Consider the following 15,266-nt stretch of genomic DNA (forward strand, 5'->3'; position numbering starts at 1 on the left):
CCCCGTCGCCATGGCCCCGCCGCGGCCGCCACCCGCTGAGCGCTGAGCCTCCGGGTCCCCGAGCGCTGCCGCCGCGGCGTGGGCGCCATGGCCCCGACCCTGCTCCAGAAGCTCTTCAACAAAAGGGGCGGCGGCGCGGCGTCCGCCCAGGCCCGGACCTCCAAGGAGGGACCGGCCTTCAGGTGAGCGGAGCGAGCGGAGGAGGGACACGACGGGCCGCCTCAGCCTCGTCTCTGGCTCTCCCCCAGGTCCTCCCGAATGGCACCTCCACCTCCTGGCCCTTTCTTACCCAGGTCCTGCGGGGTGGGACCCCCGCCTCTGCCGCTCTCCCCAGGTCCTATCGGATAGGACCCACGCTCCTTGCCCGGTTTCCTAGATCCTCTTGGGTAAGACCCCCACCTCTTGGCCCCTTCTCTCCTCTGCAGGTCCTTCCGGATGGGATCCCTCACCTCCTAGCCCCTTCTGCCCTCTCTCCAGGACCTCCTGGGTGGGACCCCCGCCTCTTTGCCCCTTTTCCTAGATCCTCCTGGGTAGGACCCCCCACACCCACCTCCTGGCTTCCCCTCTCCCCAGGACCTCCTGGGTGGAACCCCCGCCTCCCCGTCCCTCTCCCCAAGATCCTTCTGAGTGGGATCCCCACCCTGCGCTCTGACCCGGTGGCACCCCCACCTCCCTGTCCCCCCACCTCTCCCCAGGCCCTCCGCACTGAGACCCGAGCCTTTCTGTGAGACCTCTCCTCAGGTCCTCCCAGGTGTGTGCCGCGCCCCCCCTCCGCCGGACCGCCTGCCCGTCTGCTCTGTCCCCTCTCCCCAGGTCCGGGTCTCAACCCAGCGGGGTCTCGTGCGCCGGTCCTGCTTTCTGGAGGGAGAGCCTGCCACCTGTCATTTTGAGGGCAGATTCAACCTATTGTGTGTGTGGACAGTATTTTGAAGTTGTAAACGGTGCAGCCACCAAAAAGGCAGCTTCTTTCTTGAGGTGTACGACAAGCTAGCCAGTGGATGAATAAAAGTGTGTAATTTCCTCATCAGTTAGAAGGTTGATGCCACATGATGTGTGGAAAGGGAGGGAAATGCTTTTATGAAATGTCTCAGGTTCCAACTTAACAAAACCGAGGCATGTATTTAATTATTCATCCTTGGAACCCATTCCTTTGAATAGTAGCATGTATTAAGCGGGGTGCTGAAGATCCGTAGCTCAAGTGGCAGTCTTGCATTTTGATCCAAGAGATTTGACTAGGAATCCAGTCTTTAAAATCCCTGTATTATTATGCTTTCAAGTACTGTTTCCAAAGACTCCTTTACAGGTCTTTGTTGCCTTTTAGCACTCTATGCTGTCATTTACTTGATTTCAACAGTTTTCAGCATTTAAAAAAATTGAACGGTCCGACATTGATTCTGGTGTTCTGGTGGGTGTTATTTGGCTAGAATGTCTTGAAAAAGCAGTAAATAAGTCTAGACAATAAAGTTACAGGTGAAACTTTGAACTGCTTTTCTTTTTTTCTTTTTGTTTTCGAGATGGGGTTTCTCAGTAACCCAGGCTTGCCTCCAATGCTTGGTGATCCTCTTGCTTTTACTCCCAAGTGCTGGTATTACAGACGTGAGACATCATACTTGAAATGAAGTTTGGATAAATTTCATCTTCTATTATTGCTTTAAAAGATTCCATTCATGGACTGGAAAGATGGCTCATCAGTTAAGAACACTGTTGTGCTTGCAGAGGACCGGGGTTCAATTCCCAGTACCCATATGGGGGCAAACAACCTCTGTAATTCCAGTTTTACGGTACCCAGAAACCCTTTTCTGACCTCTTTAGGCATTGTACAACACAGGTGCACTTACACACACGCAGGCAATACACTCATACACATTAAAAAAATTCCATGCTTTTAAAACACACTGAGCCCCTTATTATAGTTTGCCAGATTTTTTTGGTTTGTATTTTGAAACAGGGTCTTATCTAGCCTAGGCTGGCCTGGAACCTTCCTATGTAGACTAGGCTGACTTAAATATCACAGATATCTGTCTGCCTCTGCCTCCTGAGTGCTCGGATTAAAGATGTGTGTCACTTGCCTGGCTTCTGGCTGCCTTTGATGCTGTGTAACTTCTCAAAATGGAAGAATTACTTTGGAGTTAGGGTGTATAATTTCTTCCCCTTCCTCAGTATCCCAGATTGGATCAAAGGTACACTATCTAGAGAGAAAAGGCATGTGTGTTACAAGTGTTTTCACTCTGATAGCTCTTACTAAGGACTTTCAAGTTATTCAGTGTTGATGGAGATGGAGCTGTATATGTCATTTTTCTTGGGTTCCACCACCACTCCCTTCATCTTTCAGGTTAATTTGATATGTTTTGAGCAGCAACAAAAAATTGTGGTTATATTTAGGATTCAGCCATAATAGAAAAATTGATTCCTACTTTGTGGGAACATTTTCAGTACTGTGTTCTGACTTCTCATTGGTGTATAATGAAGAAAATAAATATTCCATGTAATCTTTCAAAAATTATTTGTTATGGGGACTGGAGAGATGGCTCAGCGGTTAAGAGCACTGGCTGTTCTTGCAGAGGACTCACGTTCGGTTTCAGGCATCACATGTCAGCCAACAACCATCCATAACTTCAGTTCCAGGGAATCCTATGCCCTCTTCTGACCTCCGAGGACATTGCATGATATGGGTGCACTTCCATGCAGGCCAATACCCTCATACACATAAAAATAATAATAAGGTATTTAAAAATTATTTGTTTTTGTGTGTGTGTGCATGTGCATGCCACTCATACATATGTCATGGCATGTATGTACAGCTTGTCGGACTCCCACCATGGTTCTCCTTCCACCATGTAGGTCTTGGGGAATGAACTCAGGTGTTCAGATTTGGTGGCAAGCTCTCTTAGCTGTTGAGCCCTCTTGTCAACTTCCCATCCATGTACTATTTAATTGTTTTTTTTTAAAAAATAAGTTTTTAAAAATATTTTTTATTTATTTTATGTGTATGAGTGTTATGCCTGCATGTAGGTAAGTGTGCCCGTGTCGTGCAGTGCCTACAGAGGACAGAAGAGGCTGTTGGATCCCCTGGAACTGGAGTTACAGACAGTTGTTAGCTGCCATGTAGGTTCTGGGATTCGAACCCGGGTCTTCTGCAAGAACATTCAGTGTCCTTAACTGCTGAGCCATCTCTCCAGTCCTTTAACAATAAGTTTTTAAAAAATATTTATTATTTTAATTTTTGTATGTATGAGTGTTATGCCTGCATGTGTGTAAGTGCACCTGTGTCATGCAGTGCCGTGGTGGTCAGAAAAGGGGGATCAGAGAAGGGCATTGAATTCTCCTGGAACTGGAGTTACTGATGGCTGTTAGCTGTCATGTGGGTGCTAGGAATCAAACCCGGGTCCTCTGTAGGAGCTGTCAGTGTTCTTAACCACGGAACCATCTCTCTAGCTCCTGAATTTATATTCTTAAGTAAATGGGAATATGATTATGATATTTTTGAAGTTAAACTCTCCTTATTAAAATCATTGAATGTTTGAATTTGCTAGTCTTCAGAATGCTGTTCACTTTTAATTAAATGTTAAGTTTAACTTAACTCTCAGGACCAAAAAAGAAAAGGATTTGTACAGAGTCTCATCAGAAATGGAACTGGGTTCTCAATTGCCTTAGATTTAAGGCCAACCTGTCTACAGCAGACTTTTAAAAGTCAAGGTATAAACATTGTCTTATGTCTACCTCAAGTTTGAAGCATTATTTACATTATCTTTTTTTTTCTTCTCTTTTTTGGTACTAAGTATCAAACCCAGGGTTTCACACATACTAGTTGAAACATCTTAAGGTATTTTTTGTTTGTATTGAGACAAGGTCTCTTGTAGCCAGTGCTAGTCTTGAACTCTTGATCTTCTGCCTCCACCTTCCAAGTGCTGAGGTTATCAGTGTGTGCCACTATGCCTGGGCTTTGTATTAAATTAAATTAAATAAATTATTTTTTTCAGGGCTAGGATTTTTCATTTTATTCCTTTGGCATTTTGGGACAGGGTCTCACGCAGCCAGGGCTAGCCTTGAACCCTTGCTCATGCCTGTCTCCCCTGCCCCTCCCAGGTGTTTCCATTATAGGCATGTGCTAGCATGCTGGATCGGATCTGGTTTCGGTTGGTTATTTATTTATTTATTTATTTATTTATTTATTTATTTATTTATTTGGTCTTTTTGAGACAGGGCCTCCCTGTAGCTTGAGCTGTCCTGGAACTCACTATGTAGACCAGGCTGGCCTCAAACTCACAGAGATCCATCTGCTTCTGCCTGGGATTAAAGGAGTGCGCCACCACACCTGGCCTCTGTTTTTGGTTTTTAAATGTCTTTTGTAAATTAGTGGATCAGTTTCCATGTAAAATATGTATTTAATAGGGAGATAAAAAGATGGGCTGTTAAATGTTTTATTTTATACTTGGTCAGTTAAATGAAGTGAGCAAATGTATCAGGTGGGAATGGGGAGTAAGGAAAGCATTGGAGTTGCTTGGTAGTTAGCCTGTGAATGTCACAGAGAAGGAACCTCTCTTCTTTCCTCTGGTCTTGAACACCTAAGGCCAAATGGCCTAGTTAGTGGTAAGCCCCATTAGTTCTGTTAGAACAATTTAAATAATCTGTTGCAGGGCTAGTATAAATATACTTTAATACACTTACCATTATCAAATGGCAGCTGATGACAATTTCCTGTGGCTCAGTGCCTCCACCTATACACCCGTGGTTACCAGTCCTAGAGTTCAAGGTGTAAAGGACAACAGATCACATACTAAGATGAATCAACAGACAACATGCCAGAAACCATAACATATACGTAAGCCCAACATTAAGAAAGAATACATTGTTACACCCAGTTCAGAATTAGGAGCTCATTTGCCTTTCTTATGCTAGGTATGATTTGGGCAAGACTGTGCCTTCATTCACCTTGCCTGCTTCCAGGTTGTGGCCATTTCTAGTAAGACTGTTCTAGACTTGGATATTCCGGAAAACAAACAGTTTTTGTTCCAGTATATCCATATTTGTGTGTGTGTGTGTGTGTGTGTGTGTGTGTGTGTGTGTGCGCGCGCGCCATAGCAAAAAAGAGAACAAGCTCCAGTGTCAGTCATCACCTTCCACCTTGTGTAAGACAAGGTCTCTTTTGGGTTGATTTTCTGCTTTGATTTCTTCTAGATGACCTGCAAGCTTCCAGGAATCCTCTTGTGTTTGCTGCTGGAATCCTGGGAACTTGCACCGTGAGGTTGGCTTTTATATAGGTTCTAGGGGTTCAGGCTCAGGACCTTCCACTTATGACAAGCACATTTACCCACTGAGCCATCTCCCCAGCCCCATACACTAACACTTTTAATGTCCATAAAAAGTCTAAAGGTCTTGTATCTACAGACTCACTTCTGATGTTTTTTCTTTTTGTTTTAATATATCACCACATATTGTTAGAAGTTACTAGTGATTTTAGAGAAGTAAAGAGGGAAATTGTGCTTTGAAGATCCAAGCATGGTGGTGTATATGCCTGTAATCCCAGCACTTGGGAGGCTGAAGCAGGCAGCTTCAACTATAGATCAAGTTTGAGGTCAGCCTGGGCTACATGAGACCTTGTATCAAAAAGATAAAAACCAAAACAAAGATCTTGGAAGACAAATGGAAGAAGCCATTTAGTCATGGCCCGTGTAACATGCTGACATAAGATGGAACAAGATTCTAGATTTCTCTGGTTGTAAAGTGTTATTTGTAAAATTGCAGCATTCCTATGCCAACATTACAGTTACCTGAACAAAAAGCCTCACTCATAAATTTAGTTTTTAAGAGTGGGCCCGAACTTAGAAGATACTCATTCCTCCAGATCTCTTTTGGAATTACCTGTCTCCTGGAACTGTCCTGATGGAACTGTCCTGCTGGAACCTACTCCTTTATTTGGGCCCCAACCATAATTTAATTCAAAATGGTTTCTCCAGCTTCATTTGGGGAAGTACAAGTTGGCTCCACCCTAATCTTAACAGACCATCCACCCTTTTCACCCCTAGTTCTAGAATAGCTCATTCATCCAAGGTCAGTGTCCTTCCCAATCATTATTTTGTGCAATGGAGATGGGTGCTCTGCCTTTCAGCGCTTTGATACATCAGTTCTCACACGTACCCACATTCATCTTTTTGGGTGGAGTACCAAATTGAGGTTGCCAAAGAAATAAGATCAGGTGCCCAGGTCTCAAGACACAAGAGCACATGATTTTTCTGGGGTTAATTAGAAGTCATTAGTCCAGATTATGTCCATTAATAAAAGTCATTCCTACAGTTCCCCTTTCTTTGTTTTATAAATGAAGAAGTATGTCTAGTACAATTATGGCTTGTATTTGGGGTAAGGTAGGGAATATCATGAGACACGAATTTCCCAAAATTGACAAAAAGAGATAAAGGTTTTAGATACATAGGCAGGACTTGTATTTTAAATGGCTCGAGCAGATTTTTGTGTTCGAGCAGTAGAGAAATATCATAAAAAGTGTTAACATAACATACATATATATATGCGCCAATTTAAAAAGACCAAAGGAACTTATGTGTTACTTTTATTTGCCAAAGTTTATTAGGATAAACACTTGGGGTGTGATTTCTCTTGATGATGATACCTATTGATTGGCAGTTGGGGCAGGGTTGTATCATTTATTGTTTGTACTGTGATAATTGAAAAGACAATTAGACAGTATGATGATGTCCTTCTGTGGAGGCCAGGTGATTCTGTGTGGGGTCAGAGGCTTTGAAACAAAACCAGAGTCAGTTCGTCATTGAAGGAGGTTTTAGATAGAGGTAAATACTGATAGCTATATAGTACTAGTAAATTGAAAACTAAATTAGGGAATTGTTTAAAAGCAGCTCGAAGTTTTGCCTGTTGGGTGGTATTTGCTCTGGAGGTTATAGAGAATGCCATATTTATTTATTTATTTTGCTTGATTTATTGTCTTCACTTAAATTTGTTGTTGTTGTTGTTAGTGCAGTGGAAATGGGATATATAAAAAAAGTCATTCCTACATAAAATGATGAAGTAAGTCCTAGAGAGTTTTGGGTAAGGAGGTAAAGAGTTAGAAAGTGTTCAAAAAGAATAAATTACAATACAAAATGATTTCAAGTTGTAGCAGCTGACCTTAGGTAATGAAGTTTAGCGTTATTCTGTTGAGGCATGTCCTAGTTTGCTTTCTTTCTCTATGACAGAAACACTGACTAAAACCAACTTGGGGAGGAAAGAGTTTATTTCACCCTACAGCTTACAGTCCATCATGGAGGGGAATCAGGGCAGGAGCCCAGGGTAGGAACCTGGAGGCAGCAGCTGAAGTCCGGAAACCATGGAGGAATACTGCTTATTGACTGCTTCCTTGGCCAGTGCTCAGCCTGCTTATTAAACAGCCCAGGACCACCTACTCAATGGTGGTACCACCCACAGTAGGCTGGGCCCTCCCACATCACTTAACACTCAAGAAAATGCCTCATAGACATGGCTACAGGCCAGTCTGATTGAGGAAATTCTATCATTGAGGGTCCCTCTCCCCAGGTGTGTCAAGTTGACAGCTGAAGCACAAGGCTTTACTAAAAGTTGAACTGTTTTCAGAGTGTGTTTTCTCATTGCAGCCTTGAGACAATTGAAGTATATCAGTGTTTGTTTGGTTCATTTATTGGTTTTGTCATTGATTTTTAGCCTTACTATAGTCAGTCATGAAGCACAGACCCCAAGTTTTCAGAGAACTGTTAAAGTAGCACGCAGTGTTTCAGACCTAGGTAAAAGTGAGTGTTTAGAAACAGCTTTTGGAATATGGTACTTGTTTTTTTTTCTTTTTAAATTATTTGCAAGGTTTTTTTTTGTCATTTAAAACACATTTATTTAATGGAACAGATAAAATCCATGATCTTGTGGAATTTACAATCTAGAGCTATGCAGAAAGTGAGTGTTTAGAAACAGCTTTTGGAATAATGGTACTTGTTTTTTTTCTTTTTAAATTATTTGCAAGGTTTTTTTTTGTCATTTAAAACACATTTATTTAATGGAACAGATAAAATCCATGATCTTGTGGAATTTACAATCTAGAGCTATGCAGATCCATTCTCTGAGTTGGATCCATACTTCAGAGTCAGTATGCTCTGAAGGTACAGTGTATCAATGAGAAAATACAATTTGTTGTATAGTTCAGGGTCTGACATGTTACATATGTCAATGGCTTTTCATCAGATGTTTAAAAACTTTATTAGCATATATAACTGTGTATGGAACAATTTTTTGCCATTTTCATGCATATGTGTAGTGTACTTTGCTTCTCCTCAGCCCCGTTCCCCTTCTTGTCTCTCTCTTCCTAATAGTCTCCTTCTCTTCCACAATAGTTTTTATTATCAAGAATAAAATCTTGGCAGAGTTGGGGAGATAGCTTGATTGGCAGAGTTATCTAGCATGTAGGAAACCCTGGGATCAAACCCTAGCATCACACAAACTGGGTATACTGATGCCTACTTGTAATCCCACACTTGGGAGGTGGAGGCAGGAGGATCTGAAGTTTAAGGTCATTCTTAGCTATGTAGCCTGGGCTACATACGAGCCCAATCTAAAAAAATAACTTTTTCTTCTTTGTTAAAATAGCTACTAGTTCCTTTTACTATAAAAGTGACTTTTTTGTGTGTGAATTTTAATATATTTAGCCGTTTATCTAGGTTTGGAGTATAGTTTAGTCACTGAAAGTTTCTGGCTTTATGTGAAATATAAAAGAAAAGGGTAACACAATCTTTGAGGTTTTGTGAGAACTTGAGTAAGAGACCTGGATTAGATTTGTGGTGGTGTTTGTTTTTGTTTTTTTCAGGCAGGGTCTACGCAGCGTCATGTTCGTGGTCCTCCTGCCTGTGCCTCCTGAGTGCAGGGATCATACTGGGCTAGATGTTGGTAAAGCAAAAACATATGATCAGTTTTTGTTGTTTTTTTTTGTGTTAGGGTCTTACTATGTAACCTGGGCTGGACTGGAATTAATGTGTAAACCAGACTGACTTCAAACTTGTATTGATCTTCCTTTGTTTGCCTCCAGAATGCTGGGATTACAGACATGTGCCATCATGCATGGCTGCTGTCAATAAATTCTGAAATGTTGGTCATATTGCACATTACTGTTTGATTAAGTAGATAGAACTGAAATTTGGACTTGAGTAGGTAGTCCCTTAGTGCAGAGCATATAGCTCCAAGGAGTATATTACTTTTTACTGTCAGGTTGTGTTTCTTATGGTTTGCTTCTAAGATCAACTTAAGGAAGCCACTTTGTTTCTTGGCAAAGGAAGTTGTAAAAAACTTGTCCTTGCTCTCCTGAAACACTTTTGGCTGCCAGCCTGAGCTCTTGGTGGTGAATCATAGGTGGGAACTGGTAACGTGCATTATTTCTCCAGCCACTGTTTTTCTTGTGTGTGCAAGAAGGAACAAGTGTTTTACACTGATTATACAGGTGCTTTGCCTGGTGTGAATTGTTAGGCTTGGGCCCTGAGGTCATGTACTTGGCTGTAAAGTAAGTTGGTAAGTTCCTATTTACCAAGTATTCCTTATCTCAGGTTTGTGAAAATGATTATTATGTAAAGGGGAAAAACAGGATGGACTTTTCCAGCTAACTGGGCATGTAATCGTGATTTCCCTTCACCCCACCCGTCTAAGTGGAACATCCATGACTCACCATGGCCACACAGGCACTTTTGTAGCCCTGCTTGAATGGGAGGGTGGGATGGTGATGGAAGGAGATGGGCTGGCATCCCACTTTGTTCAGCAAAACTCTGTCCGGCTGCCATGATAAAGGACTCTTAAGGGACAGTGTGCCTTGTCATACATCATGCTCCTTTGTAAACTGTACTTTCTGTTTGTACCAAAAGAATACAATATACCCAGGGCAATAACATGCAGCCATTAAGAATATACTGTTGTGCATAAGTGTTAGATAGCAGAATGCTCTTGTTAACATAAGATTTTAGTATTTGGGGCCAGCAAAATGGCTCATTGGGTAAAGGCACTTGCCACCAAGCTAGAGGACCTGAGTTTGATTCCTCAGACCCACATGTTGAAAGGAAAGAACCAACTCATGCAGGTTGTTCTCCATACCTGTGCTGTGGCATACGCACTGGTGCACGTGCACACACATATGCACACACACATAAATGTAATAAAAACATTTAAAAATGGGTAAAATTAAAGAAGAGTTTAGTACTAGCATGAGTTTGTATCCTTCATTATTATATTTTCTCTCATAAATTGTATTCCTTTCATTTTGATGTATATTTAGAATGTTTTTTAGTTATTTGTGCCTGTGATTTGTGTGTGGTGGGGGGTATACTGGGGATTGAACCTAAGGCCTGCTTGCTCTGCCAACTAACTACATTCCCAGCTTTTAAAATTCTTTTTTAAGTTACACAGACTGGTCTTAAACCTTCTCTGTAGCCCTGATCGCCTTGAATTCTTAAAATTTTTTATGTCTGTTTATTTGTGTGTGTATGTGTGTGTGTGTGTGTGTGTCTGTCTGTCTGTGTCTGTGTGTGTGTGTGTGTGTGTGTGTGTCTGTCTGTCTGTCTGTCTGTGTCTGTGTGGGTGGTGGCAGCATGTGCTTGTCATGGAGTGTGAGGTCAGAGGACAACCTTTGGGAGTAAGTTCACCAAGTGGGTCCTGAGCATTGAACTCAGCTTGTTAGGTTTGGTGGCAAGCACCTTTATCCCCTGAGCCATCTCACTAGCTCTTTGCCTGGAAGTCTTGATCCTCCTGTCTGAGCTTCCTGAGTACTGAGATTACAGGTATGTGCCATCACACCATCCTAGTGATTTGTTTAATTTGTGGATTGAGCCCTAGAATTTGTGCCTAGCACCATGCTGTAGAGAGGTAATGTGTATTGCTTTTGGAAATTATTTTGCACCTCACCTAGGGTTTTTTTTTTTTGAAATCATAAACAAGATGTCTATTTCATAGTTCTTTAAATTATTGATCATTGCTATTTTATTATCTACTGGTATCTAAATGAAAATGAAAACCAGTTCACCATAGTGCCTGTGAGCACAGGAGCACTAGAAATTCATCCCCCCAGAGCTGATGGAGAATGTACATATCTTGTGGGAGCTTGTTCTGATTCCCAGCAAGCGGAGTTGCATGTTGTTATGGCAACTTATTTTTTCTCCAGTTGCAGACAGGTTAGATGTTAACCTGCACATTCCTCAAGAGATTAAACAGGTGTTGATTGAGGACGTGTGAGGAAGAAGCAACAAAACCACCAGTCTCTTCAGCTCAATCTTTAACACCATTTAAATACTGTCGACTGCCAGCTCTCCCTGAGGTGTCCAGAAAATTGCATATTTTCTCTTTTTCTGTCATGCAGTTAAAAACCTTTAGGGTTATAGGGGGAAGAGTGTATCTGTTGTCATTTAACTGTTTTCATTTACTCACGGTCTTTTGTAAGATATGATGGAGAAATAGTAACAATTTCTTCTAAATTTGTTGTAACCAGTCTTTCTAATTTAAGTTTGCAGTTGAAAGTAACTGCATGAAACAAGAAAATGTGTATGTACTGCTGAGCCTAGGCAGGAGGGCACTAAATCCTAGCCTGCCACTCTGTTAAGTGCTTACTTTGGTGTTTGGCAGGAAGCTGTCAGTTAATAAACACTTGGTAAGGGAATGAATCAGTGAACGGAAGACTTCTGAAAACTGATGATCCTCAAAGAGTCTGTAGTAGTTCAGAAATAGAATTTTTTTGTGTGGTGGAAAAGATTGAACCCATGACCTCAGAAATGCTAAACAAACACTCTGTCACTGTGTTACCCTGGCTCCAGAATCTGACTCCTTGAAATATTAATTTTGTGTGTGTTGGGGCTGTGGGGGGAGGCAGTTGCTTTTCTTTTACTGACATGCATTATAACGTTAATAAGAGAAATCTTGGAATGGCAAGATAGCTCACTTGGTAAAGGCACTTACTATGAAGCCTGACGAGTTCTATCCTTGGAAAGCCACACTGTATAAGGAGAGAACTGAGTCACAGAACTTGCCATCTGACACGCACACGTACACACATGCACACACACACACACACACACACACACACACCCCTACACACCTTCTGCACTGAGGTAAACTGACTGCCAGGCCAGCCTGTGCTACATAGTGGATTTCAGGCCAGCCTGATCTACACAGGGAGACTTAAAACAGAAAACAAAAGCAAGAAGTCTTGTTATAAGCAACTCAAAGATTAATGTCCTTCTTTTCCTTAAAAATAGTGAATTATTTTTCTGGCCTCAAACATGAAGTGTTCTAAAGGGTAGATTGACCTCTCCACTACTTCCAAAGAAAAGCCTAAAAACAACAAAAAACTCTTAAGTGATGTATCTGAGACCAGGTCATAAAATTTCAGAGATATTAGAACTGATCTTTGAAGAAGTATTTAAGTTAAATAGTACCTATGAAACTATGGAATTTTTAAGAGAGTGTCGATTATATAGAACTCTGTTCTCTGTACATTTTAGAGCCATTTGGATTATCTTTGGTAAGACAAATTAGGCCTCTCATTAAGGTATAGCTCACCTCATTTAAAACAGTATTGGTAGGCTGAACCCTGGGGCCTTGTGGTCTCTGTTACACGAAATAAGTGCTTAGGAAAACAGTGCAACTGTCTCTGCTTTTCATGTAGGCTTTTCCACTTGAACAACCAATTTGAAAATTAATTAAAAAATGTGACTTGTTCCTTAAGAAGAGTGCACGTCAGACCAGCATGTCATTGGTGGCCCACAGCATTGGGGGCGGGGCTGACAATGGGATGAGCTGTGAGTCAGCATTTTCCCCAAGCCTATCAGGCAGTGGCTGTTTGCCTTCAAATGGTACATAGGTTAGTTGCTAGGACAGAAGGAGGTGGCAGGAACCTCTGGCACCAGAATGCAGAGATGGATTCTTGGTAGCCAGTTTGTTCTGAGCGTGCAGGACCTGTGAATCATGGTGGTGGGCCCTTAACTGCAGGGTGCTCCCTATATATTGCCCAGTGTCATATGTTTCTGACATAAAAAATTGTACATACATGGATTTATTTTTGTTCAAGTTTATTTTCTTTTTTAATTAAAATATTTTTTATTTTATGTATGTGAATGTATTGCCTGCATGTATGTAAGTGCACCTGTGTCAGGCAGTGCCCATTGAGGTTGGAAGAGGGTGTCAGATCCCCTGGAACTGGAGTTACAGATGGATGTTAGCTATCAGGTGGGTGCTGGGAATCGAACCCAGGTCCTCTGGAAGAGCAACCAGTGCTCTTAACTGCTGAGCTGTCTCTCCAGCCCCTCAAGGTGATTATTTTCTTTATATGAAATTGGGGGTCTTGTGGATGCTAGGCAAATGCTGTGAGGCTGAGCTATATCCTGAGCCTGAGATTATTAATTAAAGAAATTGTTACTATGTGTATGTGGGGGGGAGGGGCGGGGGGGAGGTCAGAGAACAACTTTGTGGATTTGTTTCTTTTTTTCCACCCTCATGTGGGTTAGGGATTATTAACTTTTAAATGTAGCTGGTCAAAACAATTTGCTTCCTAAAAATTTACAGCCACTTTTGAAAGAGATGTATCTTTGCTCTGGAAATTGTTATTGAATATGTTAAAGCTGTAATGAAATGCTTCTTATAATCATGTGATTATTAAATTTAAAAAATATCCAAAAAAAGAAAGTTGAAATAAATGAAGCAATTTACATAAGATAGGCTGAAATATAAGTCTCTTGCCTCACACGTAACATCTCTTTTCTCAGAGGCCCCATTGTTGCATGAATTTCTTTAATCTTCCAGTGGTGTTCTGTGCAAACACAAGACAAAATATCCTCATTTCCTTATGTAAAATGATAGTTTCTGTGTGCTGTGTGCTCTGTTCTGCATTTTGCTCATCAACTGTGTGTGTGCATGTGTGTGTGTGTTGGTGTGCGTGTCTATTTGTGTGTGCGTGAGTGTTGGTGTGTGCGCCCATGCTTGTGCAAAGGCCAGAGGGGGACGTCCAGTGCCCTGCTGTCACTTTCTGCTTTATTCCCTTGAGACAGGATTTCTTACTTGGGAACCTGGAGCATATCATTTTGGCTAGACTGGCAGCCAGCAAGCCCCCGCTGTCTCCACCCCTACCTCCGTAGTACTGGGGTTACAGGCGTGCAGAGCCATGCCTGGCTTTTTAGATGAGTTTTGGGGATCGAACTCATGTCCTCATGCTTGAGCAGCAAGTGCTCTTACCCACTGAGCCATCTTCCCAGCAAACTAATCAATATCCTAACTTCCTTTGAATAAATGCATGCATAACACTTCGCCTAGTAGTTTTCAACTCTGGCTGAACATTAAAGTCAAATTTCGAGATTTAAATTCCCAGACTGCTATTGCTATCTCAAGAGATCCTGACTTAATTGGTCTGGGCTGGAACTTTCTGTGTCTTTTTTTTTTTTTTTTGGTCTTTTTGAGACAGGGTCTCTCAATGAACCTGGAGGTCACTGTTCAGCTTGACTGGCTGATCAGCCTGTCCCAGGATCTGCCTATCTTCACCCTCCAGTGCTAGGGTCAGGAGCACCTGGCTTTTATATGGGTGCTGGGAATCTGAACTCAGGTTCTCATGTTGTGACATACAGCCCCCACATTGTTTTTAAAAATTAATTTATTTTAATTTTATGTGAATGAGTATTTTGCCTGCATGTATGTATTAAGTGCACCACGTGTTCAATGCCCATGGGAGTCCAGAAGAGGGTGTTGGATTCCCAGGGACTGTAGTCACAGATGGTTGTTAGTCATCGTGTGGGTGCTGGGAACCAAACCCGAGTCTCTTGCAAGAGCATCCTTTGCTTTTAACCACCGAGCCACCCCTTCAGCCCCAACATTGTTTTTGAACTAATAATTCAAAAGCAAAAGCTCCCATGTGTGAAGATTAAAAAATACCTTCTGGGGGCTGGAGAGATGGCTCAGCCCTTAAGAACACTGGTGGTTCTTGCAGAAGACTGGGGTCGAATCTCAGCACCCACATGGCAGCTAACAACTGTCTGTAACTCCAGTTCCAGGGGATCCAACAGCCTCTTCTGTCCTCCGAGGGCGTTGCACGACACGGGTGCACTTACCTACATGCTTGTGTATAGATATTCTTCAGACATTATTATACTGATAAAGCCCTCAGCAGTGGTACAGTAGAAAAGTAGCAAAATTCTGGTGTTAACATCATAGGATATTGTGTGATTAAATGTGTTTAAATGATTATGCAGGCTAGATTAATTTAAAATGCTGATTATAAAATAAAA

At 41.9% G+C, this 15,266-nt stretch overlaps 1 protein-coding gene across 5 annotated transcripts in view; it reads left to right on the forward strand.

The window, feature by feature from the left end:
- Positions 1–6: 6 nt before the first annotated feature.
- The window catches only part of Fnip2 (folliculin interacting protein 2), a 151,984-nt gene continuing 136,724 nt past the window's right edge, over positions 7–15,266 (forward strand). For 4 of the 5 annotated variants that reach the window (XM_017803532.2, XM_008854326.3, XM_029556733.1 and 1 more), the window contains exon 1: positions 7–182. In XM_017803532.2, coding sequence (XP_017659021.1) covers positions 88–182 — 95 coding nt within the window. In that variant the 5' untranslated portion in view covers positions 7–87. Of the gene's footprint in view, positions 183–293; positions 387–15,266 lie in introns of all 5 variants that reach the window. The other variant, XM_029556734.1, reaches the window with a different exon arrangement.

The sequence above is a fragment of the Nannospalax galili genome, unplaced genomic scaffold (assembly GCF_000622305.1).
Source record: "Nannospalax galili isolate Female #2095 unplaced genomic scaffold, S.galili_v1.0 scaffold305, whole genome shotgun sequence".
Lineage (NCBI taxonomy): Eukaryota > Metazoa > Chordata > Mammalia > Rodentia > Spalacidae > Nannospalax > Nannospalax galili.